Source organism: Dromiciops gliroides, chromosome 4, assembly GCF_019393635.1.
Source record: "Dromiciops gliroides isolate mDroGli1 chromosome 4, mDroGli1.pri, whole genome shotgun sequence".
In the NCBI taxonomy this organism is placed as follows: Eukaryota; Metazoa; Chordata; class Mammalia; order Microbiotheria; family Microbiotheriidae; genus Dromiciops; species Dromiciops gliroides.
Window position 1 is genome coordinate 100,321,548 of NC_057864.1, and position 25,344 is coordinate 100,346,891.

Genomic DNA, 25,344 nt, shown 5'->3' on the forward strand with positions numbered 1-25,344 from the left:
GTTAACTCGCTTCCCCATGGTCACATAGATACTAAATGTGTGAGGCCAAATTTGAACCTAGGTCCTCCTGATTCCAGGGCTGCCATTCTATCCACTGCACCACCTGGTTGCCCCCACCCTTAAGCCAATTTCTGCATAGGAATTGGGGATGTGTCTTTCTTTGCATGTGACATGAAATGGTCCCAATTCAGTGTAAAGGGTTAGCAGCGAGTGGCCATAAAGCACAGGCTGTGGTTTGTGTAGAGGGTCAGAAGGTTGGTTTCTCTCTAGGGCCAGGTTTTGCTTGCCTGGACCCCTTCCTATTTGCGAGGAGCTCTTGGGAACTGAGCAGAACAATTAACTCCACCATCTTTGGGTCGATTCTGGGCTATTAAAGATAATAGACTATAAAATTGTGAATCGGTTTTCCAGTCGGCAGTCAGGACATTGTAAAACCTTCTGGAAGGGAGGCAAGCAGCTGTACCATTCGCCAGGAAGGGACATACCCCTGGCCGATTCTAGTACTGTGCTTCATTTTCCCCAAGAAGGGGAAAATGTTCAACCAAAGCCTAACCAGCCAAGTCAAAGTGTCTCTGGCGGTGCTCCAAGCAGGTTCCAAACAGTGCTGTCCCTGGAAAGGAACTGTTTGCTCTCACCTGTGACTGTGCTTGGGAGCTACTCTGGCTCGGTAGAGAGGTAAGGGAGAACTTGTAAGCAAAGATGGCCATATGTATTAGGCAACGCTCCCTGGAAGAACCAGCTTAATCTGAAGTTACACATACACAACATCAAGGTGAGGAGAGTTTTCAAGATTACCCAGGTCATTGAACCAGTGCAGATATTTGGATGGATTAATTCAGGCCATCTCATTTGTTTGTAGTCCGCACATCAAACCAAACAATTAACAGATCATTTATGAAGCACCTACTATGTGCCAGGCACTGAGTAAGGGGTACAAATACAAAGCATAAAATGGTCTCTATTTTCGAGAAGTTTATAGCATAAGGGGAAGACAACAAATACCTATAAAAATATTGACAGAATAAATATAAAAAGAATAAACACAAGGCAGTAAAATAGAAGGTATCCTGGGAGGGAAGGCAATAACAGGTTTGGGGATCAGCAGCTTTAGGCAGTTGATGGTGCTCAAGATGCTTCATGAAGGAAAAGAAGGATGTTAGGAGGCCCTAATGATGAGAGAGTGTATTCTAGGCATGAGGGACAACCAGTGTAATTCTTTGCAGATAACTTCCATGCTCTTTGTTTCTTGTTTTGTTTTTTTGGAGGGGGGGTGGTTTTGTTTGTTTGGTTTTTTGTTAGGCAATTGGGGTTAAGTGACTTGCCCAGAGTCACACAGCTAGTATTGTTTCTTGACTATATGTGCAAATATTCTCCCACTGTGTGCTCTTTACCCATCCCAACTTTATGCTGAGTTGCCTCTTCCACCTTCTCCTTCCCCCCAATCTATAAGTGTATTTCTGGAAAATCACCTGCTTAGCAAGGGCAGCAGAGTGGTGCAGTAGATAGAATGCCAGACCTGGGGTCAGGAAGACTCATGTTCCTGAGTTCAAATCTAACCTCAGATACTTACTAGCTGTGTGATCCTGGGCAAGTCACTTAAACCCTTTTTACCTCAGTTTCCTCATCCATAAAGTGAGCTGGAGAAGGAAATAGCAAACCACTCCAGTATCTTTGCCAAGAAAACACTAAAGGGGGTCACAAAGAGTCAGATGTGACTGAAAACAACTGAACAACAACAAAGGAGATTGAGGGGATTATCTAGTTTGGTTATTTTAGCAAGAATCAGATGAAATAACTAAGAAAAATTAACATCAGACTTGCCCCAGGGAGTGAGTCCTATGGCCCCTCAACACTGGCTTCTATCACCAAAGAAGTGCAGGGCACAGGTTGAAGGAGGGCATGGCTCTCTCTTTAAGGTCAGTTTCAAGGATTTAGGGACAACCCTTCCAAAACATCTTAAATTCTCATTATACATTATGAATCTGTCACCCAGAAATTTAACTAAGATTCTTTGAATTTATTTAGATTTCCAGCCTATTAGGGAGCACTTACTTATCTTACTTCATAATTTTATTTCTTGTACCACTTGTACCATTTCTTTTCTTCCACTCATTCATTGTCTTTTAGGGGTGAGTTTTAATTTTTCTTGTGAGAATCTCCAGCAGTTTTGTTCCTTTTTGTCCTGTCTATCATTATTCTTGAAGGTGCTATTAAGTGGGACTTCCCTGGATGCTTAGGAGTCAAAGAATCCCAGAATTTCAGAGGAGACCCTAATAATCTTTTATACTGACATAGTTCTTTATAAAGCACTTTCCTTACAACAAACCTGTGAGCCTATTGAAGAGAACATGAGTTATTTCTCCCCTCCCCCCTTTTGAAGGGGATAGCTTGAGGCTTGGAGAATTGAATTAACATCTAGGACTTGAATCCATGTCACCTGACCACTAGTCAAATTCTCCAACTCCTCTCAATTCAAGGCATATAATGTCTAAGAAAAGGGATTTCCCATTCCTTGCCAACTCCTCCACCCCTGTAACCCAATAACCCAGCCTAGCCTCCAGCCACCTGTGGTAGTATGAAAAGTTCGTTTCTGTTGTCTAATATTAATCCCTCTACTTCTGTGAGAGCTCCAGGGCTATGCCCCTCTAGACTGAGGGGCAGTGTGAGGTAATGGAGAAGATGCTGAATTTATTTCCATGTAAAAGAATCTCTTCTACTTATAGCTGGTGTGACCTTGGGTCAGTCATGTAGCTTCTCTAGGTCCTACTTTCTTCATGGGTAAAATGAGTGAGTTGGATTAGATGACCTCAAAGTTCCCTTCTAGCTCTGACATTCACAAGCCTGCCATCTTCTGCCATATGACATCCCTTCTCCTTCTCAGACCATAGAATATTCTTCTTGGAAATTAAGTTGGAAACGTAGTGGAACAAGGAGTTGGTGGCCGGAGGGAGCAGAAGGGGTCAGGCAATTCACGTGAATGGTAGGGGAGGGACTCTAGAGGGTAATAGGTTAATTGGTGAGGAGGAAGTTAGGGGACAATGATGCAGCCATTGGTTGGCAGTCAGAGTCTTGTCTGGCTTCTCTCAGCCCCGATACATGGTTGCCATGAATTACCTGCAAGACTATTAAATGTAATGACCCAGCAATCTGGAGGAGTCTGTCATTATCGCTGTGTTAACATGGTATTTATACCCACAGAATCTGCTAAGGTGCCCTGTAATTAAAGGGCCTCCACGTGGTCCCTATGTGCTAGCATTTTTCCAGTTGTCGGGGTGGGTGTGGCTTTGGGAGGCTGACCTGAGAAGGTGAGAGATGGTGTTATCCTGAGGGTTTTTTGACAGCCACAGGCACTGACCCTCCTCCATCCTGCCATTCATTTCTCATTTCTGAGAGCCAGCTCTGAGCACCTGACCTTCACTGGGGACCACTGACTCATTGTCTCCTGCAGGGAGAGCTGGGGGACGGATGGGGTCTCTTGGACTGGATGCTGGGTAGGAAAAGGGAGGAGTGAGGGAAGAGCTTGAGCCATCTAATTACTGAGGATGGACCAGGGTAGGGGCCCAAGCAAAGGGATCACAGATTAAGGATGCTTAGAAATGACATGAACTTCATACATATAAAGGCAAAAAAAATCTTGCAAACCTGCAACATGGTCCCTTTCTAGAATAGGATGATGGTGTGGGCAGAGGATGCCAAGAGAAACTTCTAGCAGGGGCACTAGCCCTTCCTGACATGGTCAACCTGGGGACAGGGCTTTAAAATGAAAGACTGTGGCCAAGCCCTTCCCCATTTTTCCATTTCCAGAAATAGGTCAATGTCTTTTAGAATCTGGCCTCCATTTTAGGGGACCATTTGGAGTGGCTAGTTCCTTCCAGCAAATCACCTCCTCCTCCCCCATGGTCCCTCTTTACAGGAAAAAAATGCAAGCCTGGCGATTTGGGGAGCAGGATGGAGTGTGAATGTTTTAACATTTGTTTCCAGACGTTGGCAGCTGGATCCCCAAGGTTGGAAAACCCATCTCTCTGGTTGAACCCAGAGCCAAGTTTCCATTTCTCCAGGACCCTGACATGCCCTGTTAAGCCTCCCCTCTAATAACTGCTCTGCTTTTGCCTTCCAGAGACCTGAATTATAATGAGTTGCTGGAGTTCCCTGTGGCCATCCGGACGCTTGGCAGACTCCAGGAATTGTAAGAGCCTCTGTAGGTTTCCATGGGTCTTCTCTTCTTAGGAGAGAGGTCAGCTTGTCTTGAAAGGTTTGGGACAGAGACAGAGCGAGCCCCTGCTTAGGGGTCTTCTTCATCCCCTCCTCATCCACATTCCTTTAAAGTTGCCTCTGCTCCCTCAGAGCTTAGGAATAAGTACTCACAGACCTCATTAGCCTGGCTTGAAACATTTCTATTGCGTTTGTCATCAAGACTCCTGGCCTTCCCTGGCCTGGAATTGCCTCTCCCCCCAGATACATGGCATGCTCTTTGCCCTAAGGCCCTCACCACAGCTGGACCTCATGCTGCCAGGAAGAGGAAGGAGTCAAAGATGAATCTGGATGATGATGAGAAGGTTCTGTTAGCAGAAATAGGGAAGTCAAGAGGAGGATCTGGTTTAAGAGAGGCAGGAAACGGGACAATAATTAGCCAACCAATCCATAAGCTTTCATTTCACTTAGAGACATTTTGAATTTGAGCTGATGTCAGGGCATCCAGGTATCAGTGCACCACAGAAGGAAAGGGAACAACAAAAGGTGGAAATGAAGATGTGGGAGTCATTACCAAAAGGGATGATGAGCTCTCTCCAGGAATGTGTGTAGATAGAAGTAGGCTCAGTAAAGTATCTTGGGGGACAAATACACCCCGGGGGCATAAAGAGGAAGAGAAGGCTCTGAAGGAGATGGAAAAGGAATGGTTACAGACATACAAGGAAAATTGAGGAAAGTTGTACCACCAAAGCCAATGGAGAAGAGAATTTGTTTTGTTTTTGAGGAGAGGAAACATCCAGACATGTTTGCAGGCAGAGAGGAAGGAGCTCTTAGAGAAGGAGACTCTGAAGATTCAAGATAGGGGAAGATGACTGATGGAGCAAGGCTCTCTAGGAATGGAGTGAGGGGATGGCATCAAGGGTATGGGGGAAGAGGTCAGTTTGGGAAAACCAGGGGGATCTTTCTCTCACTGATACATGAGCAAAAGTAGAGAAGGAAGGTGAAGAAGGGACAGAAAGAGTTTTAGTTGTCAAAGAGGAAAGCTGAGGGAGCACATTTTGGATGGCCCCAGGCTCGGTGAACTAGGTCTCCTGGTACTACTGACCGCATTTCTTCCACAGATCTGTCCATAATCACACATGCCAACAATAATTTAGCCTGGTTTACTCTTCTTTGTGAAGTCCCAAGTGCCTAAGGCTCCTCAGCCTTTTCAGTCACCATTAGAAAATGTCCCTCCCCAGTTCCCCTGGACCACGGTAGCTCCGAAGCTAGTTTCTACTCTGGGCTTTTCCATTCTTTTTTTTTTTTTGTGAGGTAATTGGGGTTAAGTGATTTGCCCAAGGTCACACAGCTAGTGTTTAGTGTCTGAGGCTGGATTTGAACTCAGGTCCTCCTGATTCCAGGGCCAGTGTTCTATCCACTGCGTCACCTAGCTGCCCCCCATTCTTTTTTATCTGAACCTCCTTCCTAAAAAATAGTCCTGTCCCTTGGGATCTCCTATGGAAAGAGGACCCAACCTATGGGATCTGAACTCAGCATTCAGCCTCCAGTTCTGGAGAAATCCACATTGCCTGTAAGTTCTTCAAAGACAGCCTAAACTTTGAGGTACGTCAACCCTTCTTTCCCCATACCTCCCAAGGGAAAGGAGAGGGGACCTGGTGTCCCACAAAGAAGAGCTTCTGGCAAGATTTGAACCTCAGGTCTTTAGGCTCAGAAACAAGTCCCAGGATCTTAGGCTCATGGATGTAAGGCTGGAAGAGACCTTTATAGGCCACTGAGGGTAGGGCTCTGCTCTAGGAACACAAAGCCAAATGGACTGTCCATTTGTCTCATTAGACTAATTCTCTCTTTCATTTCTTCACTGTCTGTGTTTTTTTCTCTCCTAGGGGTTTTCATAACAATAACATCAAGGCCATTCCTGAGAAGGCATTTGTGGGGAATCCATTACTGCAGACTATGTAAGAGCCAGCCCTCTCCCGGGCAGCAAGGGATTGGTTTGTTGTGGTGTTTTTTCCCCTGGGAGTGGGAGTGGGGTGGGGGTGGGGGGTCTGAGTGGAACCACCTTTCCAGAGATCCCAAAGAGAAACAAGGAGAAGGGTTGTGTCCTCACAATCTCTCTGAACTCATTTCCCATTGGTAGGAGAAAAAACTTGGGAGAACCAAGTTAGTAGTGGGTAAAAGGGCTTGGGGAGGACTGGCACAGCTACATGACTGAACTGGGAGTTTGGATCTTCTCATTCCAGCCACTTTTATGACAACCCAATCCAGTTTGTGGGACGGTCAGCTTTTCAATATCTGCCGAAGCTTCATACACTGTAAGTTGGTACAAATGGACTGGATAGCTAGAACTCCTTATCTCCACCTTCCCCTGTTCGCTTTCCCACCTCAGCTTTCCCTAAAATTTCCTTATTCTTTTTTTGGAGGGGGGAGGGGGGTGTTTTGTTTTATTTTTTGCAAGGCAGTGAGGGTTAAGTGACTTGTCCAGGGTCACACAGCTAGTAAGTGTCAAGTGTCTGAGGCCGGATTTGAACTCAGGTCCTCCTGAATCCAGGGCCGGTGCTTTATCCACTGCGCCACCCAGCTGCCCTCTCCTTATTCTTCTTGACAAAGATTCCATTGACTCAACTCCTTAGCTGATGTGAGGAATTAGCAAGATCCCATTCCAAGTTAAGTCTTGAGTTCCTGAGGAACTTTTAGAATTCTACCTTTTGGAGCTTCATTAGGTTTTCCCATTTCTTACAATGGGTGAAATGATCACCGGTCTTCAAGAACAGGGAATACTTCCATTCAGAGAATTTTTCACCAGTTTTCATCAGAGTCCCGTTATGTAGAATGTGTCCATGTGTAATGGTATAAAGAAAATGACTTGTCAATGTGTGGCAGCTTGGTTCTACTGTGGTTAGAGCACTGGGCCTGGAGACAGGAAGATCTGAGTTCAAATCCAGCCTCAGACACCTACTAGCTTCCTATACTGACCCTAGGCAAGTCACAACCTCTGTTTGGATCAGTTTCCTCACCTATAAAATGGAGATAATAATAGCACCTACCTCCCAAGTTGTTGTGAGGAGCAAATGAGATGATAATTGTAAAGTACTTAGCACAGTGATTGTACATAGTGTTACGTTAGTTTTCCTCCTCTTCCTTCCCCTTCCCCCCCCTTCTCCTCCTCCTCATTATTATTATTAATGAGAGCCTACTTCTTAGAGCACACTCAGGATTTGCCTTTCCTGGTGGGTTATAACAGAGATATGCTGGGACTAATTCTTACCAGTCACTGGAACCACTGTAAAATTTTCATGGGGGGGGCGGGGCAGCTAGGTGGCACAGTGGATAAAGCATTGGCCCTGGATTCAGGAGGACCTGAGTTCAAATCCAGCCTCAGATACCTGAAACTTACAAGCTGTGTGACCCTGGGCAAATCACTTAACCCTCATTGCCCTGCCACCCCCCCAAAAAAAAATTCACCAGGAGCCTTTTTTATACCTTAGAAATCAGCAACTACCATAAATTAAGAGCTAGGTTTATTGTTGTATTTATTGTCCAGACTTAAGGAAGAGACAGAGAAAATATTGATAATGTCAAGCAAATTCAAAAGTGCATTGTGCATATATTTTGTTTTGTTTTGTTTTTCTGAGACACGGTTGTTAAACTTTACCAGCATGTCCCTGGTTTATACAAAGGAAGCAGAGATATAGTCATTGCTTGGTTCCATGTGTTGAATTGGAATCAGACAAAGAATAGCTTCCTCGGGGCCAGTGTCAATGATCATTTGGAGTCCTTGGAAGAAAGTTGGTCCTCTTCTCCTGACTTAGGTAGCCTCTGAGGGAAAGGCATCCCGGAGAAGACCCATCTTGGCTTTATTCACACCCTTTCCCTAAGACCCTGCTCAACTCCCACTTCCTCTGTAAGTCTTTGCTCCACATAGCCTAGCCCACCATGTTAGAATCATCACTCACAAACATCTATTGAACACCTGATCTATATACAATGATAGGGAGGGGGAGCTTATGGTTTGGGTGGGGAGACAGAGGCACACACTGCTCATGGAAAGAGTAGCAATGTACCATCATCCCATGTAACTCCCTAGAGGCTCAGGAATCAGATGATCTGTTCTGTGTGCCAGGGGAACAGGATTCATAGGGATATCAAGCTGAGGGAAAAGGTCATGCTCCTAAAGCAGGTCTAGATGTATAGTGTGATTTTATAGCAGAGGCAGCTTAATTTAGGAGGTACATGAGCAGGGCTTGGAGTCAGAAGCTCCTGGCTTCAAATCTCTCTTCAGACACCCTGGGAAAATCACTTCATCTGTCAGCCTCAGTTTCCTTATCAACAAAATGGGGATAACAGCAACTACCTCACAAACTTGTGACAAAGGAGATAATGTATAGAAAGTGCTTTACAAATCTTAAAATTAACACAGAAATGTTTATGTTTATTATTATTATTATTATTGCTAATTATGTCAGAAAAGGGGAATGTGCTTTGCAGATAATTACAGAAAAGTTATTAGCCTGATAAAATCTTACACTGGTTCTCCCTGGTTCCAGGTGATACTCCAATCATAAAATAAATGAAACTCTGGAGTTCTTTTTATAAGTTATTTATCATAAATTATGACATGTTTTAATTACTCAACAGACATCTGAGAAGGCCTCCTATGTGCTGGGCACTATGCTGAGGCTAGGAATATAAAAGTGGCTCTCAACAAGCCAATCTCATAGCACCTTATCTTTCTCTTATAGGAATTGAACATATTCCAGTTTTTTGTTATAGTTCTCTGTAGATATATCTTATCTTCCCATATTAGGCTATAAGCTCCCTGAGGGCTTGGACCATACCTATTTTCCTTTGTATTTTCCCAAGCACTTAGTACAGTGTTCTACACATAGTAGGTCTATAATAAGTGTTCTTTGCATGCATGCATGAATGAACAAATGAATGAATGAATGAATGCATAATCCTCATCTGAATGCTGTAGATAGAGCATGGGTAGGGAGATACAGAGTACAGAGCAATTCTAAGGAAATCTGATTCTTTCTTGACTTAAATAAGTACTTGTACTCAGTGTTCCTAGGACCCCCATTTTGTACCAGGTATCCAATGACTACCCATATAAGCCCATTGTTCTTGGTGCCAACATTATAACCTTTTGATCAGAAACACCTGAGCTATTGACTTTTTAAAAAAATGAATTCCAATTTTTATGTTGCTTGTTTATCTTTTTGTTTCTATGGCCAAAATGCACCGGAATTCCCCCAGCATTTGTTCTATTCCTATTTGTTCCTCTTTTCCTTATCCTGGGTAGAGTGGGCTGACCCCAGCTGGATATACTTTATTCAGCTGTATCTGACTTTTCTTGAAGCTGAGTTTCTCTGTCCAACCCTACTGCCTATGGTTGGCATGGGAGAGATTGAAGGGAGGTTCCATGAGAAGATGGGGTCCCTGGAGGAAGAAAGCCAAGGTTTGAGAGATTGGCAAGGAGGATTCTCAATCCTTTCTTTAGCAGAGAATCCACTTTGACCCCTACCTGCCAACCCACCAAAACCATCTCCTTAGAGATTTCTGCTCTTTATTCCTAGGTCACTGAATGGTGCAACTGATATCAGAGAGTTCCCTGATCTGAAAGGCACCACCAGCTTGGAGATCCTGTGAGTAGCAACATTCCCCCCACAGACACTCTCTGAGGACCTTTATGTTCCCCAAGCCTGTCTCCCCTCCATCAGCACCTTAGGTCTGCTCAAAGGAGATTTCCTCTCTCTTGAGGCATCAGGGTACAGAGGAAAGCATGTTACACAGGTTCAAAACCCAGCTTTGCGGCATATTAGCTGTGTATTCTTGGGGGAATGACTTCCCCTTTCTGAATGTGTTACATATATAAAATGAGGGATCTGGATTAATGAATTGCTCAGGTATCTTCTAGCTCTAAATCTAGGATTCTATGATGGAGTCACTTCTTGTCAGTTCACCTGTACCTGGTTCCTCCCTGGCCTAGACTCCCCTTTCTTCCAGCCCTGGCTCTGGTCATCCAGATGGGCCTGGAGCCAGCTGAATGGAGGAGGGACCTCTTTTTGGCGAGGCTTGGCTCCATGAGCTAGCACTTACACCTTTCCCCACTCGAGGTTTCTCTGGAAGCTTGCCATTGATGATTACAAGAAAGCAGGACGTGGGACTGGGGCTTCCATCCTGTTCTTTGGCTTAACTACATTTGATGAATTTTTCTAGTTTAGTCCTTCAACTTGCTTTGCTCAAAAGCCTTGAGGAAGCTGTGGTGCCAGAGGAGACAGATGGTTAGCCAGATGGCTGCTTTTATGTTTCTGTAGGGCTTTTGCTTCTACCAGAGATTAGCACAATGGCTGGCATATTAGGTATTTAATAAATGTTTATGGATGGATCTACTGATTCAATTTTTCTTGCAATGGCCTTTTAAAGTTAGGAATATAATACAGGTGGGGAAAGTAAGACCCAGAAATGTTGGGGAATTGTCCAAAGTCATCCAATTTGTGCATGATAGGGCTTAGACTGGCCATTTTAAAGCTCTTTCTGCAAGACTATCCTGCCTCTTCTCTTAATTAATCAATAAACATTAATTAAGCACCTACTATGTACCAGGCACTGTGCTAAGCACTGGGGATGTAGAAAGAGACAAAAGACAGTCTCAAGGAGCATACAATCTAAAGGGGACAACAACATGGAAACAAATGTATACAAAGGGAGCTATCTATAGGACAAATTGGGAATAATTAACAGAAGGAAGGCTTCTTCCACTCTACTCCAGAGCTACTTGAAAGCTTCCCAAATGGGAACCTGGTATCGGTTCTCTGCTGGGACATACAACATCCCTTATACCAACGCCCATCCTTTAGCCCAACCTTCTCCTCTTCCTGCCTCTGAATGATCCACATTCTGACTGCCATATATCCCTCCACCCCTTGTCAAGCTAAGTCAGACCAACAAGCATTTATTAAGTGCCTACTATGTGCTAGGTACTGTACTAAGCACTGTGGACACAAATACAGGCAAACCTCCACCTCCCCCCCCCCCAATCCTTGCCCTCAAAAAACTTACTTTCTAATGGGAGATTAAAACAACAAAAGAGAATTGAAAAGGGTGAGGAGGGGACATTTTGGTGAAGCCTGGACAGCGAGAAAGGAAGAAATGAAAGATGATGGGCCTGGGCCCTTCCTCAAAATGATGGTTCTGAGAGCACCACCCCAATGGGGGGAGGGGCTGCAGGGGTGGAGAGATGCTCCAGGCTGAGAAGGCTTTCGGTGAGGCTTCCACAGTAATGCTCTTGTCTTCCCAGGGAGAAATAAAGCTCTGACAATGATGTGTATTTGTCTTCTGTTCTTGGGGAAGACTGAGCTCTGAGATAGAATAGAATGTTCTCTGAGGTTTCTGGGTATTCAGGGACCATTCAACAAGACCAAAGTCTTACATGCCCCTTCCTCAATGTCCTCTGGTCCCTGGCTTCCTGCCCCCACTGCCCACCCCCAGCCTGCTCCTGTCCCGCATGGTCCCTGTCCCAAGTGACCTAATAGCTCAGTGGCAGTGGGTGGAGTGAGTGAGAGGGACAAGGCAAATCTACACATGGAATCAACAGAAATGTATACCTTTCTTTTATTGTAATAAAAGAGAATGAGATAAGAGGCAGGAAAAAGCTATTCTGTCGCTAAGGAATGGGTGGGAAAACTTTCTTGAAGAACTTGGTTGGAAGCTAAACTTCGGATCATTCTCACCCATTACCCAAACAAATATGTCTATATTTTCTTCTCCCCCAACCAGACCCCTAGACTTTTTTCTCCCTCTTGCTGCCTGTTGCCTGGTTCTACTGTTGGCTCTGTCCTCCCACATCAGCATCAGACCCAGAGATCCAGAGAGGGGAAGCTGTAGGGTGAAGTTGGAGGGAAAGGGGGGTCATGGGCTCTAGGCTAGGTGCCAACACTATTTGTCTTCTCCCTCCAGGACCTTGACAAGGGCAGGCATCCGGCTGCTTCCCTTGGGGATGTGCCAACAGCTCCCCAGACTCCGAGTCCTGTGAGTAGCTCCTTGGCCTCCCCAGTCTTGACCTCATAGTCCCCTTTTCCCCATGGCCTTAGAAATGCCCATCTTACTCCTATCCCACCAGGTCAGATGGTGCCCCTGACAGAGAGACAGATCCAGACCCTGCTGAGAGCCCGCCAAAGAGGGGCCTTTTTTCTTAGCTGGCTTTATACAAGGGAAATAATCTCCCATGAGACCCCAGGGCACTTGGGTAGCCCTGCTATCTGTGAAGCCAAAGTGGGTTTTGCTTTCTCCTTATCTCTGGTTTTGGCTCTGAGGGCATTCAGTTCAGTTCCCTATTACCAAAAATGTCTGAGCAGATGGCTCCAGAACTCTTAATTGGAAAGATGATTATGTGCATAAATCTGCATCAGTTGGCATAATGCTAATTCTGCTCATTTACCTCCTCACCCCACCCCTCCCAGCTATCCTCCCTGCCTCAGTCCACTATTTCCCCTAGTTTCTTCCCCTCCATTTCTCAGTACCTCTCCATCCTCTGCTCCCCTCACAGGTCTTTTCTGGAGTCCCTTTCCCCTCCCCTTATCCAGTGTTTCCCCTCCCCTTATCCAGTGTTTCCCAGCCCCTAGTCAATGAAGCTAGGCCAGCTCTCACAGGAGAAATGCCATGCTGAACTCTCCTGGCTAGGCTATAGGTATCAAGGTTTAGAAGAGGTAAGAGGGGTGGGAGAGAGTAGTAAGTCACATCAGTTTCCTGGAAGTGAAGGAGGAAATGACTGTCCAAGTGTCAAGTGTGTGAGCAGTGGATCTGTCCCCGGGACCTCCTGACTTCCCCACAGCTGCTGAGTAGGGCAGACAGCACCCCTCCACTGCCCTTCCCCCAGATCAGCATTTCCCATCCCTACAATACTGTTCCCCCTACACACAGCCTGCTGCTTCACCTCCTGTCTTGGCTTTTTCCTTCCTCCCTGCAGTGAACTCTCTCATAATCAAATTGAGGAGCTGCCCAGCCTACGCAGGTGTCAGAAACTGGAAGAAATGTGAGTCAGAAGGAAGGAGGCTTGGGAATCCCAGCTGGCTTCCCAGAGCCTGTCTGGAGGAATGGGGCAGAAAGGGGCAAAATCTAGTATTGACTTTTGGCAAAGGGGAGATTTATACCACCTTTTCCCAGGGATCTCAGAATTGTTCAAGCCCTACAAAAGTGGGAGGTGTTGTTGTCACCTCTGTCATGGGCATTTTGGAGAGCACAGGGTCCAGAGCCCTGAAGGGGACACTTGGGGGTCAGAGAAAGAAGCAGGCATGGTTGCTGTCCTCAGTGATGCCTCAGTGGCAGCGAAGGGAGAAGGAGACAAGACAGATACACACATGGAATCAAAAGAAATATATAAATGCAATAAAAAGGAGTGAGGTGAGAGGGAAGAGCTATTGTGTCAGCTGAAGAATGGGTGGGAAAGCTTTCATGAAGAGCTTGGTTGGAAGCTGAACATTGGATCATTCTCACCCCTACAGGGGTAGGTGGGAAAATGGGGGAATGCTGTGGGGAAAAGGGGGAGAAGCTGAAGAGAGGGTGTTTACATGTCTCTGTAAGGTTGAATTATAGCAGGGCCAGGCCAAATCTAGGAAATAGACTGGAATTTCATTGGGAAATGTCACTTTTTTAAAAGAAAGAATTACTCTTTGGGCTCTGTAGGCTTAATAAAGTTGGCCTGGGGGCTGATAGGCCTTCTGGGCTAGACTGTTCCTACCATTTCAGCTTCCACTCAGGCCTGAGCCATCCCTGTCCAATATGGCTATCAGCAGCAGAGTGTGGTTGAGAGAGGGATGGGTTGTGAAAGAGAGAGAATATCCTGTTCTTAAAAATCCCTAGGAAAGGAGATTCCCTAACATTCCTGAGGCTCTCTCCATATCACATCCATCGGACCATTCAGGACTCTGGGGTTTCAGGGAGGAATGGGGCAGATCCAATAGAGGAAAGGAGAAAACCCAGAAACAGCTCTGTTCTCTAACCCACGACCAGAATGCTCCCCCACCACCCCACCACCCCCATGCCAGTCATTGTCCCTTTAGAACAGTGGTTTCCAAACTTTTTGAACATTCACCTTTATAAGTGAGGGAAAAAAGGTGAGATTTGGGGGTGGCAACAAGGGCATTTTTCCAATGGCAACTATACAGCTATTGTGACCGTCCACATTGTGGTTAAAGGACTAAAGCCTAGACCAGAAGAAGGAAGGTTGGTAGATTGTACGGAAATAGAAAGGGGTAAAGTGGAAGAGTGTTGGGCTATCATGGGTGAAGAATAGGTGTAGTCATATTGGAGACCAGCCTCACAATGGGTTCTCTAAAGAGGGGCCATGCCACAGCCCCCCAGGGTATCCTGGCACACACTTTGGAGACAATTTTCCTAGAGCCCAAGGACTGTGAAGGGGTGCCCAATTTGTGTCTGGGCCTGTAGGACCCAACTGTTCTAGGAGACTGACCACACTACTGAACCAAGGACCTGAGGAAGGACAGCAACTCCTTGAAGCTGGGAAAGATCACTACTGATCCAGGGGGCATTTTAATGGATCCATCAATCCAGGGAACCCCCCCACACTTCAGTCAAATCCTGGGTAGGGGTGGCCTGATTGATTCAGGGATCTAGGGAGGATGCTGTGTCCAGGGAGCGGGAGGGTCTGGTGACAAAGACGGGATGGGGCTAGGATCCAGACCCAGTGGGAGCTCTGAAAGCCGACTCCTCCGGGCCACACTGGTGACTTTGTGGTTTTGTTTCTTCACCCACTTACCCAAGGCAACCGGATACCCATCTGCTCCACTTAATCCTGGTGACTTCCTCGGGCTGGGCCCTTTCTTCCTACGCCAGGAGAAAATGGGGAGCTTCCTCCTTCCTCTTAGAGTGGGGAGCGGGGCCAGAGCCTCCCCATTGTCTCCTTTCTTTTCTCACTCTGTTTTCTCTTGCTGCCCTAGTGGCCTCCAGCACAATCAGATGTGGGAAATCGGGGCTGACACCTTCAGCCAGCTGAGTGCTCTCCGAGCCCTGTGAGTACCAGATAGTTCCTTATGTCCTGTTATGGCCTAGGATGACTACCCCAGTCCCCAGCATACATAGGCATAGTATAGGCATGTACACAACCCATGTATATAAATATGCAAAGTATAGACATCTCTGTATACAGGTATATATATATATATACACACACACACACATGCACACATATGTATGCATATACTTGTACTCATTCCTATACAGACACATACACTTATGGATATACAGGTATTTAATACACATATAGGGACATGTATAGCTGGATAAAATCTATATATAAGCAATATATTCCCATAGACACATAGGTACATATCAATACCTATATATAAGCATGTCCTACACACACACATACTTTCTCTTACTTTTGGAGACTACCCAACACATCCTCCCACTAACATGCTGCTGAAACGCTGGCCTGTGCCAGCCATATAGAAGATTCCTTAAACCATTTCTCAGACTGGGACCCAAGAGTCTGTGGGATTTGGGGCCTCACTATTACCTCTTCTGTTCCTTGGGAAACCATATATGAATCTGGGGCCACGTAGTACCTTCTTCCTTGAGTAGGTTGCAGTTGATCTTACGAAGATATTGGATGGGGAAACTAAGTCAGCAGTGTAGCAGCATTGATCCCTTTCCTAACTTCACATCCACTATTCCCTTTGGATGCCGTAGGGACCTGAGCTGGAATGTGATCCGATTCATCCACCCTGAAGCTTTTGTAACTCTCCACTCTCTGGTCAAGTTGTGAGTATCCAGCCTTCCCCTTTCTCTGGTCACCTGAGGTAGGAGTTAGGACGTAAAGCCAGTCAACCAGGCCTGCAGAATAGGGGGAATACATGCCCCAGGGAGGGAGTACTTGGAAATATTTGATCATGTATCACTGAGTGGTGGGCTCCTTGCCTCTGACAGGCAGTGGGGCAAGATAAATAGTGGAATGACCTCCTGTGAAGCTAGGAACATCATCTGTGAACGTTTTTCAACATTTGCACAGTACCAACCCTCACTGTGCACATCTACCCTCTCTCACTAACTCCTTCTTTGACTTCCCTCAATGCATTTAGGATTCCCTGGTAGGATTTCTTCATAGAGACAGAAACATTTTTACCTATGTGGCAGGTCAGCCAAGGCATCCCAAAGGTAGTGTAGAGGCCCACTACCTGGGAAAGTAGTTTAGGGCATGTCATCTTGGGAGACAACTGGAGGCCACCATTCTGCTTTAAGTTCTTTTTTTTTTTTTTTTTTTTTTTTTTTTTTTTTTTTGCGGGGCAATGGGGGTTAAGTGACTTGCCCAGGGTCACACAGCTATTAAGTGTTAAGTGTCTGAGGCCGGATTTGAACTCAGGTACTCCTGAATCCAGGGCCGGTGCTTTAACCACTGCGCCATCTAGCTGCCCCCTGCTTTAAGTTCTAAAGAAGAAGGATCAATCAACCCATCAACAAACATTTATTAAGTGTACTACGTGCACCAAGCACTGTGCTAGATAATGGGGAGACAAAGATAAGAAATCGAATAATAAGGAATGTACATTCTAAAGATCACAGGATCATTGGTTCAGAGCAAGAAAGGAGCTTAGAAATCAAAGATGAATTCAACCTTCCTACTTTCTAGATCAAGAAAGTAAGGCCCAGAGAGGTTAAATAACTGACTTAGGGTCATGCAGCTCATTAGGGTCCCAGGTGGGGACTTTGAACCAAGGTCTTTGAACCAAGACCTTCCTCTTGCCAAACCCAGCACTCTACCTATTATACCATATTGCTTCTCTCTGTCTCTCTGTTTCTCTCTCCCCCCTCACTCCTCCCTTTCTTTCCTCTCTCTTTCTCTCCTCCCTCACTTTTCCCTTTCTCCCTCCCTCTCTCTCTCCCCCTCACTCCTCCCTTTCTTTCTTCTCTCTTTCTCTCCTCCCTCACTTTTCCCTTTCTCCCCTCCCTCTCTCTCTTCTTTTCTTTCCCTCTCCCTGTTTCTCTCTCTTTCCTCTTTACCTCCCTCTCTTTTTTCCTCCATGCCTCTCTTTTTCTTTGTCTATTTCTCACTCTCTCATATAGGCTCAGGACTTCACCTATGTAGGTAGCTCAGTGTGGAAATTCCCTCCATACTGCAGATCAGCAAACTTACAGAATTCCCCAGGCCACATAGTAGGCCCTTAATAAATGTTTATTGACTGACTAACCAAAGTCATCCAGCCATTGTGGTTCAGGGACAGTACTTCCTGAGGCTGGGGCTGACTTTTCCACTCTACCATCCTGCCTCCTTAGATAATCCACTATACATGAGAGGGACCTTAGAGATTACCTACAAATACCCCTGATCCAAAATACACCGGTTGAGGTGAAGTGACTTTCTGGACCAAGAACAATAGCAATCTCTTAATTTTTTGTTTTGTTTTGTTTTGTTTTGTTTGGGGGGGGCAATGGGGGTTAAGTGACTTGCCCACGGTCACACAGCTAGTAAGTGTCAAGTGTCTGAGGCTGGATTTGAACTCAGGTACTCCTGAATCCAGTGCCGGTACTTTATCCACTGCGCCATCTAGCTGCCCCCGCAATCTCTTAGTTTTAAGATGTTTTCTGCTTTTCAAAGTGCTTTCACAAGCATCACCCTATGCATCTTCCCTCCCCACTGTGAGGTGGCCACAGTAGGTATTACATGTTTTCTTGCTGCAGGTGAGGAGCCAAGCTTTAGAGATGTAACGTGTCCAAGGACACACATACCACCAGTCAGTGGCAGAGGCAGGACCAAAGCCCAGGCCACCAGGCTCTTGAGTCTGGGACTCTTCCCGAAGTTCCAGCCGGCCTCTCAGACACAGTCTGTGGTTGTGGTGTTTGCTTTGGAGCATTGGCCCCCTGTGTTTCTCCGGTAGAATAACATGGGTGTTCCTGGCTCCCAACTCTGTTCGCCTCTGAAAGTGACTGCATCACACAAGGATTCCCAGACCATTGACTCCAGATCAGGGCCCACGAGGAGACCACAGACAGTGACCTCTTGTTCTGACTGGAGAGCAAGAGGGGAGCCAGGAGGATGGGATGGAAAAATAAGACATTCACCAGGAGCGTTTCCAATTAGCCTGGGCTCTCCTGGGAAGGCCTCCAAGGGGAGTCTGGACCCTGAGGATGGGGAACTCCACGTGGGGGACTTTTATCATCTAAGGATATGAACCAGTTTGCTAAAAAGCCACATGTCCCAGGCTTCTGAAACTTTGGAAAGGCCTGACTTCCTGAATGTATCCCCCAAGTCCTTTGGCCTTCTCTGGCCAATTCTTTTCTTTTTTTTTTTTTGGTGAGGCAATTGGGGTTGTGACTTGCCCAGGGTCACACAGCTAGTAAGTGTCAAGTGTCTGAGGTCGTATTTGAACCCAGGTCCTCCTGACTCCAGGGCCGGTGCTCTATCCACTGTGCCACCCAGCTACCCCCAATTCTTTTTTTTTTTTTAAAGTGAGGCAATTGGGGTTAAGTGACTTGCCCAGGGTCACACGGCTAGTAAGTGTTAAAGTGTCTGAGGCAGGATTTGAACTCAGGTACTCCTGACTTCCTGACTCTAGGGCCGGTGCTCTATCCATTGCACCACCTAGCTGCCCCTGGCCAATTCTTAGCTGCCTCTTATCCTCAATCCCTACCGAGCTTTTGTGGAGTCAGGGGGGCACTTTAGATTGCTTTCAATGAGGACATCAGAGGGCTCAGATTTTACTCACATTTTCAAAGCCCTCTCCCCAGCATTTAACCTAGGGAGGGAACCACATTAACCCCACCCCTGGCCCAGTCCTCCTCCCCAAGCCTATTTAACAGCCATCTGCATCTTACATCAGAAGGAGCTCTAGTCATACCATTGTCTTTCCTTCTGCCGGTGATAGGGACTTGACGAACAATCAGCTGACCACACTCCCACTGGCTGGACTCAGTGGGCTGGTACATCTCAAGCTCAGAGGCAACCCATCTCTCTCTGAAGCCTTTGCCAAGGACAGCTTCCCCAAGCTGAGGTGAGAGGCCCTGATTCCCAATCAGGCTGGGATTTCCACCAAGGAGCGCCAGAATGCCCGCTATGTGTCAGAGAACATCAGAGTTGAAAAGATTCTTAGGCATCAACTAATTAATTTTACAAGCAAGGAAACCGAGGTCCAGAAGGGGGAAATGGTTTGGTCAAGGTCACACAATTGGAACTAAATAGAATGGACCCACAGCAGAGGGGTTTTTTCCTGTCTAGATTTCTTTTATTATCCCATCCTTTTCTGGGGTATGGAAATTTGGTGTGGAGAAGGAACAACAAGGGCCTAAAATATGCCTTTGGTTATTGATATTAATAAGATGTACATGTTGTTCATACCTCAACCCTATGAGGTATGTCGTATAAATGCTGTTAGCATCATTTCTTTTCTTTCTTTTTTTTTTTACTGAGGCAATTGGGGTTAAGTGACTTGCCCAGGGTCACACAGCTAGTAAGTGTCAAGTGTCTGAGGCTGAATTTGAACTCAGGTCCTCCTGAATCCAGGGCCGGTGCTCTATCCTAGCATTATTCCATTATTTCTTAAGCAAAGAAACTGGAACTTAGAAGGGTTATATGATTAAGTTAAGTGATTAAGTGATCTTGGACACATCTTGGGTCTTGGTTAAGCCTGCATGGGGTGGGACTAGGGGAATGGAGTAGTTAAAGGCTCATTAGACTTGGTCGCTTCTCCATAAGACCCACTGAAGGCCTGTTACAGACATAAGTTTCTTTCCCCCTCCTTGTCTCCTTCCTGTCTCCTTATCATTCTGGCCTTCCCATTGATTACTGGCTCAGGGATGATGGCGCTCTTCTGTGTTGGGGGGACCTAGAGCTGCCCTAATTGGGAATGCCACTCAAGCTTTCCATCCTCATCCTGGCCATAGCTGAGTCCCAGGAATCAGGGTGAGAACCCGGGCAATGGATGAGTGGAAAACATGCTGAAAGCCAGTCCCTCTGTGCTAATGACATCCAGACTTCCTCCATTTAGGGCAGTGCAGTCTGTGTGGCCCAGGTCTTGCCTGCTACAGATTAATGAGGTACCTGCAGGGTACTCATTAAACAGTGAAGCCAAACAATGCTGCCTGCAGAGGGTGCAGAGTCCAGTTCTGGGGTGCCTGGGAGGGCAGGGTTGGAGAGGGAAAGTTCCCGGGAGCTGAGGGAATTCCATCTCCCTCCATCTCTACCCTACCCAAATACCATGATGAAGTTTTAGACTGGGGGGTAGGTAGGGTGGTGCGAGCTCCTGACACCTCTTCTTCCTTGAGGTGCTATGTGACCATCGATAAATTGCTTCTTCCCTCTCAGGCCTGCTTCCATAGAAAATAATGAGTCAATGCTAGTTCCCTGCCTCACTTCTGAGGGGCAGAAGGACCTTTGAGCTTTCCTAATCCTAGGGTCTTTGATTTAGAGTTGGAATGGATCTCAGAGGTCACATGGTCCAACCCTTTATTATACAGATGAGAAATCTGAGATTCACAGAGGGGAAGTAATTTGCCCAAAGTCACATGGATAGTGAGTGGCAGGGCTGGAATTTGAACTCAGCTCCTTTGATTCCAAATCCAAAACTCTTTGTACTATATTGGAAACCCAATACCCCACAATGCCTATGAGCCTAGTTTCAAATCGATCCTCGTGATGTTCAATAGCTAATTATTAAACACATACCATGAGCAAAGTGCTCTGAATAGCATAAGATATGAGGGGGGAAGGAGGGTCATGGGTGATGGGTGGTGGGTCCCTGGGCTAGAAGGCATTTGACCCACACTTGTCCAAGTGTTTCCAAGGTCCCCACCATTTCCTCCTCAGGGTCCTGGAGGTGCCCTACGCCTATCAGTGCTGTGCTTATCGCACCTGCGCCGGCTACTTCAAGGCTTCTGGTCAGTGGGAGGCTGAGGATGGTCACACGGATGAGGAGGAGGCCATGAAGAGGCCCTCTGGTCTCCTTGGCAGTCATGCAGAGAGTCACTGTGAGTGAGCTGGGGAGCTGGAGATGGGATTTGTGGGGAGAATGAATCAGGGGACAAACTGAAGGAGGGGAGGGCAGCTCCTGACAGGAGAGGGCTTTTGGGGGAGTACTGTTCTAAAATCTGGGGAGGAATCCCTGGACTTTGTCCAGTTGGGGGAAGAATAGCAGTGCCCCCTCCCCTTCCTCACCCCAAAGGAGAAGAGCTACACAATGGTCTCTGTTAGTTAGAAACTCAAAAGGGGTCTTATAGGATCCAGAGCTAGAAGAGACCTTTAAAAACCATCTGCTTTAGGGAGTCTTAACCCAGAATCTCTAATATTTTGATAACTGTATTTCAGTAGAATTGATTTCCTTTGTCATATTCTGTATTTTATGCATTTAAAACATTATTCTGAAAAGAGTTCTATAGGTTTTCCAGAGTGCCCAAGGGTTCCATGACATTAAAACAGTTAAGAAGCCCTCTCATTCCCCTCCCCCCGCAAAAAAAAAAAAAGCCCTCTCATCTTACAGATGGGGAAATGGGCCCAGAGAGGGCAAGGGAAGGGCACACAGGTAGTTAATAGCAGAACCAGTATATGTACTGAAATCTCATGATTCCAAACCTAGAGCCCTTCCCACTATATCACTATCCCTCTCTTATTCCCACCACTGTTAGTCTGCATACTTAAGGAAGACAGACTCATTATAGTCTCAGCCTGATCCAAGCAGAATTATGTTACGTCTGTTTCCCCCTCCCACCCCCCACACAACAAGCCCCAATCCCATACAATATAATGCAGAGCCAAAGAGAAAAAAAAATCCAATTGTTTGCTGTCTGGAATGATGCAGTGCCCCTCCCTCCTATTCCTTATCGAGCATCGTCTGGAGTTGTCTTTACTGCATGGCGACTATTCTTACCAGAGATAATGACGATAATGCCATGGATGGTGATCACAGTGAGAGCCTTTTGGGGCAAGTTAGAACTCTGCCTTTGGAGTAGATGGGATGAAAGGAAAAGTTGGGTGGGGCCAGCTAACTCAGGAGAAGAGAATGGTTCAGAACCTTTTCATTGATTGGTCTCAGAGATCAAAGTCAGGCATTTTCAGCCAGTTGTTCAATGACTTGAGAAAGTGTTCCCCCTTGGGAGGTAAGTGATGCTGCAAAGCAGGGAGCTTCAGGAGGGAGGGGAAATGGAACTTTCTCTCTTCACTTTTGTTTTGTTTTGTTTTGGGATCTTTCTCCCCTATCTTTGTGATAGAAAAACAAACAGAAATCAAGCTCAGTACAGAACAAATGTGGAGATAAGATGAGTTAAGAGAAACAAATGCCTTTTAATGGAAGAGGATGTATTGGTGCATGTCGTATGATTATGAAGATTGTTGAGAGAGAGAGAGAGAGAGAGAGAGAGAGAGAGAGAGAGAGAGAGAGAGGAGGAGGAGGAGAGAGCAGAGAAGAGGAGAAAGAGATCAGAGGAGAAGAGAGCAGTGGAGAGGAAAGCAGAGCAGAGCAGAGAGCAGAGGAGAGAGAGAGCAGAGAAGAGAGCAGTGGAGAGGAAAGCAGAGCAGAGCAGAGGAGAGGAAAGGAGAAGAGAGCACAGAGCAGAAGAGAGAAGAAAGCAGAGCAGAAGAGAGAAGAAAGCAGAGGAGAGGGGCAACTAGGTGGTGCAGTGGATAAAGCACTGGCCCTGGATTCAGGAGGACCTGAGTTCAAATCTGGCACAGACACTTGACACTAGGTGTGTGATCCTGGGCAAGTCACTAAACCCTCATTGCCCTGCACAAAAAAAAAAGAAAAGAAAAGGAGAGGAGAGGAGAGGAGAGTGTATGAAAGGCATTTTAAAATGTCCTTTGCTGTTAGTTCAGAGTTCCTCCCTGGGCAGTGTTGGAGGGAGGGGGGCAGGCCCCTTGTCAGGCAGGGGCCCAGCCTCTCTGGCTCTGGTCCCAGCAGACGGCTGTCCACGGGAGGATTTTCCGGATGTCTGGTATCCACTCCCTCGGGGGGCTGGAAGGAGGAGTGGAAACTTTCCTTCCCTAAGGGAAACTTTCCACCAGTTCTAAGCTCTGGAGTAGAACAACAGGGGTCCAGGCTTCCCGGCTCCTTGCTGCCTGTAACAGGAGCTGGGGTAGAAGCCGGGAGCTTCCTGGGAGAGCTAATAAGCCTGTGGAAGAAGAGCCGAGAGCTGTCCCCAAGCCAGGTTAGATTTCCTTCCTGTTGGAGGAACGGTTACTTAACACCTGGGCTGTGACTTTCCCAGCTTCAGAACGAGATCATTATACTCACTTGTGTTTCATTCATGCATTTTGGCTTCAAAAAATTGCTGAGTCCATTGCGGGGGATGAGGGAAGGGGGATGAAACAGGGAGGGAGAAGAGAGAAAAATGAGAGTGGGTAAGAACTCAGAACATATCCTTTGCTTGCATCCCCTAGACTCCCCACAAAGAGAGAAGTTTGGTTATCTCTTAGTGGATTATTAATAGATGTATCAGAAGGAGGAGACCAGGGCATAGAAATAACTGCAAATTCTTCCCTAACCCCAGCCAGCTCCATCCCCTTGGGAAGAAGGGGGTGGTGCTGCTTCAAATGGGAAAGACTGGACCCACTTACCTAGGAAAGACATAAGACTCAACTAGAGAGACAAAGACAAACACTTGCAGCTTTCTGCACAGATAGGCTAGGGGCCCTGCCACAGATAACCCACAATTGCAGCTATTGATGTTTGAAATCCCCTGTTCTCAAATACATGATGTACTTTGTTTTGCAGTGAACTTACCTTCCTCACATTCGACACTGGCTGATGATATTATTCACTATAACCCTAACCCTAAATTCATGCTGAGTCTTTGGAGCTGGAAACAAATTCTAAGGCTGTGGGGGCGAACTTCCCACCTAATACAGAGGTCCCCTGCACAACAGCCCAGATAAATAATTGAAGGCTGGCCATCCCGCCCATGCATGAAACACTTTCAGTGATGGGAAAAGTCCTACTTTTCAAATTAGCGGTTTAAATTTTCTGACAGTTTGAATTGTTAGAAAAGACTTCCTTAGATCAGGCTAAGGTCTATCTCCCCAGAACTACCAACTGCTGGTCCTGGTTTTGCCCTCTGAAACAACATAGAAAAAATCCCATCCCTCTTCCACACATCAGACCTTCAAATATTTTGAGATAGTGAACCCTATCTCCCCTAAGTCCTCTCTTCCTCCAGCTCCTTCAGCCATCCCTCATGTGATGTGGTTTTGAACCCCCTTGTCATTGTAATCACTCTCCTTTATATATGCTCCAGTTTGTCAGAGTTCCTTATAAAATGGGGTACTTGGAGCCAAATACTCCAGATGTGGTCTGACCAACACAGAGTCCAGAAACCATCACTTCCATTATGAGAAGCAGACTTTATTCCCCCCAAGGGCACTTGTGCACAGTGACTTCCGATATTATTTCCCTGAACAAGTTGATGAGTTACAGAGTGCTCAACCTTTGTTGGGATTTTGTGAGCATCTCCCTAAGGAAAGTATAGACTTGCTCAGATACTTCATTGAGAGGAATAAGGACAAATCCTGGATGAAGTGAAGTCAACTCATTTCCTCTCAACCAGAGGCAGCTAAGTAGTGCAGTGTCAGACTTGGTGTCAGGAAGCCCAAGTTCAAATCTTGCCTCAGACACTTACAAGTTGTATGAACCTGGGAAAGTCACGGAACCTCTCGGAAACATAGTTTTCCCACCTGTAAAATGGAGAGAATAATAATACCTACTTTATAGAGTAGCCACGAGAATCAAATATGTTATATAAAGCCTTTTATAAACTTTAAAGTGCTATGCAGGGTATCCCAAAAGCCTTGGTGCTTTAATAACTTTTTTTGTTGTTTTGGGGTTTTATGTTTTTGTTTTTCGCTGGGCTATGGGGGTTAAGTGACTTGCCCAGGGTCACACAGCTAGTAAGTGTCAAGTGTCTGAGACCAGATTTAAACTCAGGTACTCCTGAATCCAGGACCGGGGCTTTATCCACTGCGCCACCTAGCTGCCCACTTTAATAACTTTAATCTGCACGTAGGCTTTTGGGACACCTTGCACAAATTCTATCATCATCACTACCACCACCACCACCATCATCGTCATGATTTTTGATCAGCAGTGGCACTGTGGGTGAAGAGGCAATAGTGGATAGAGACCTAACCTTGGTATCAAGAAGTCCTGGGTACAA

General features: G+C 46.2%; 1 protein-coding gene across 1 annotated transcript in view; it reads left to right on the forward strand.

The window, feature by feature from the left end:
• LGR6 (leucine rich repeat containing G protein-coupled receptor 6) overlaps window positions 1-25,344 on the forward strand; it is a 168,223-nt gene that overhangs the window by 137,165 nt on the left and 5,714 nt on the right. Inside the window, exons 7-16 of the mRNA XM_044004569.1 lie at window positions 4,118-4,186; window positions 6,078-6,149; window positions 6,435-6,506; window positions 9,771-9,839; window positions 12,154-12,225; window positions 13,163-13,228; window positions 15,153-15,224; window positions 15,904-15,975; window positions 19,074-19,199; window positions 21,011-21,171. Of these exons, the coding sequence (XP_043860504.1) occupies window positions 4,118-4,186; window positions 6,078-6,149; window positions 6,435-6,506; window positions 9,771-9,839; window positions 12,154-12,225; window positions 13,163-13,228; window positions 15,153-15,224; window positions 15,904-15,975; window positions 19,074-19,199; window positions 21,011-21,171 (851 nt within the window). The remainder of the gene's footprint in view (window positions 1-4,117; window positions 4,187-6,077; window positions 6,150-6,434; window positions 6,507-9,770; window positions 9,840-12,153; window positions 12,226-13,162; window positions 13,229-15,152; window positions 15,225-15,903; window positions 15,976-19,073; window positions 19,200-21,010; window positions 21,172-25,344) is intronic.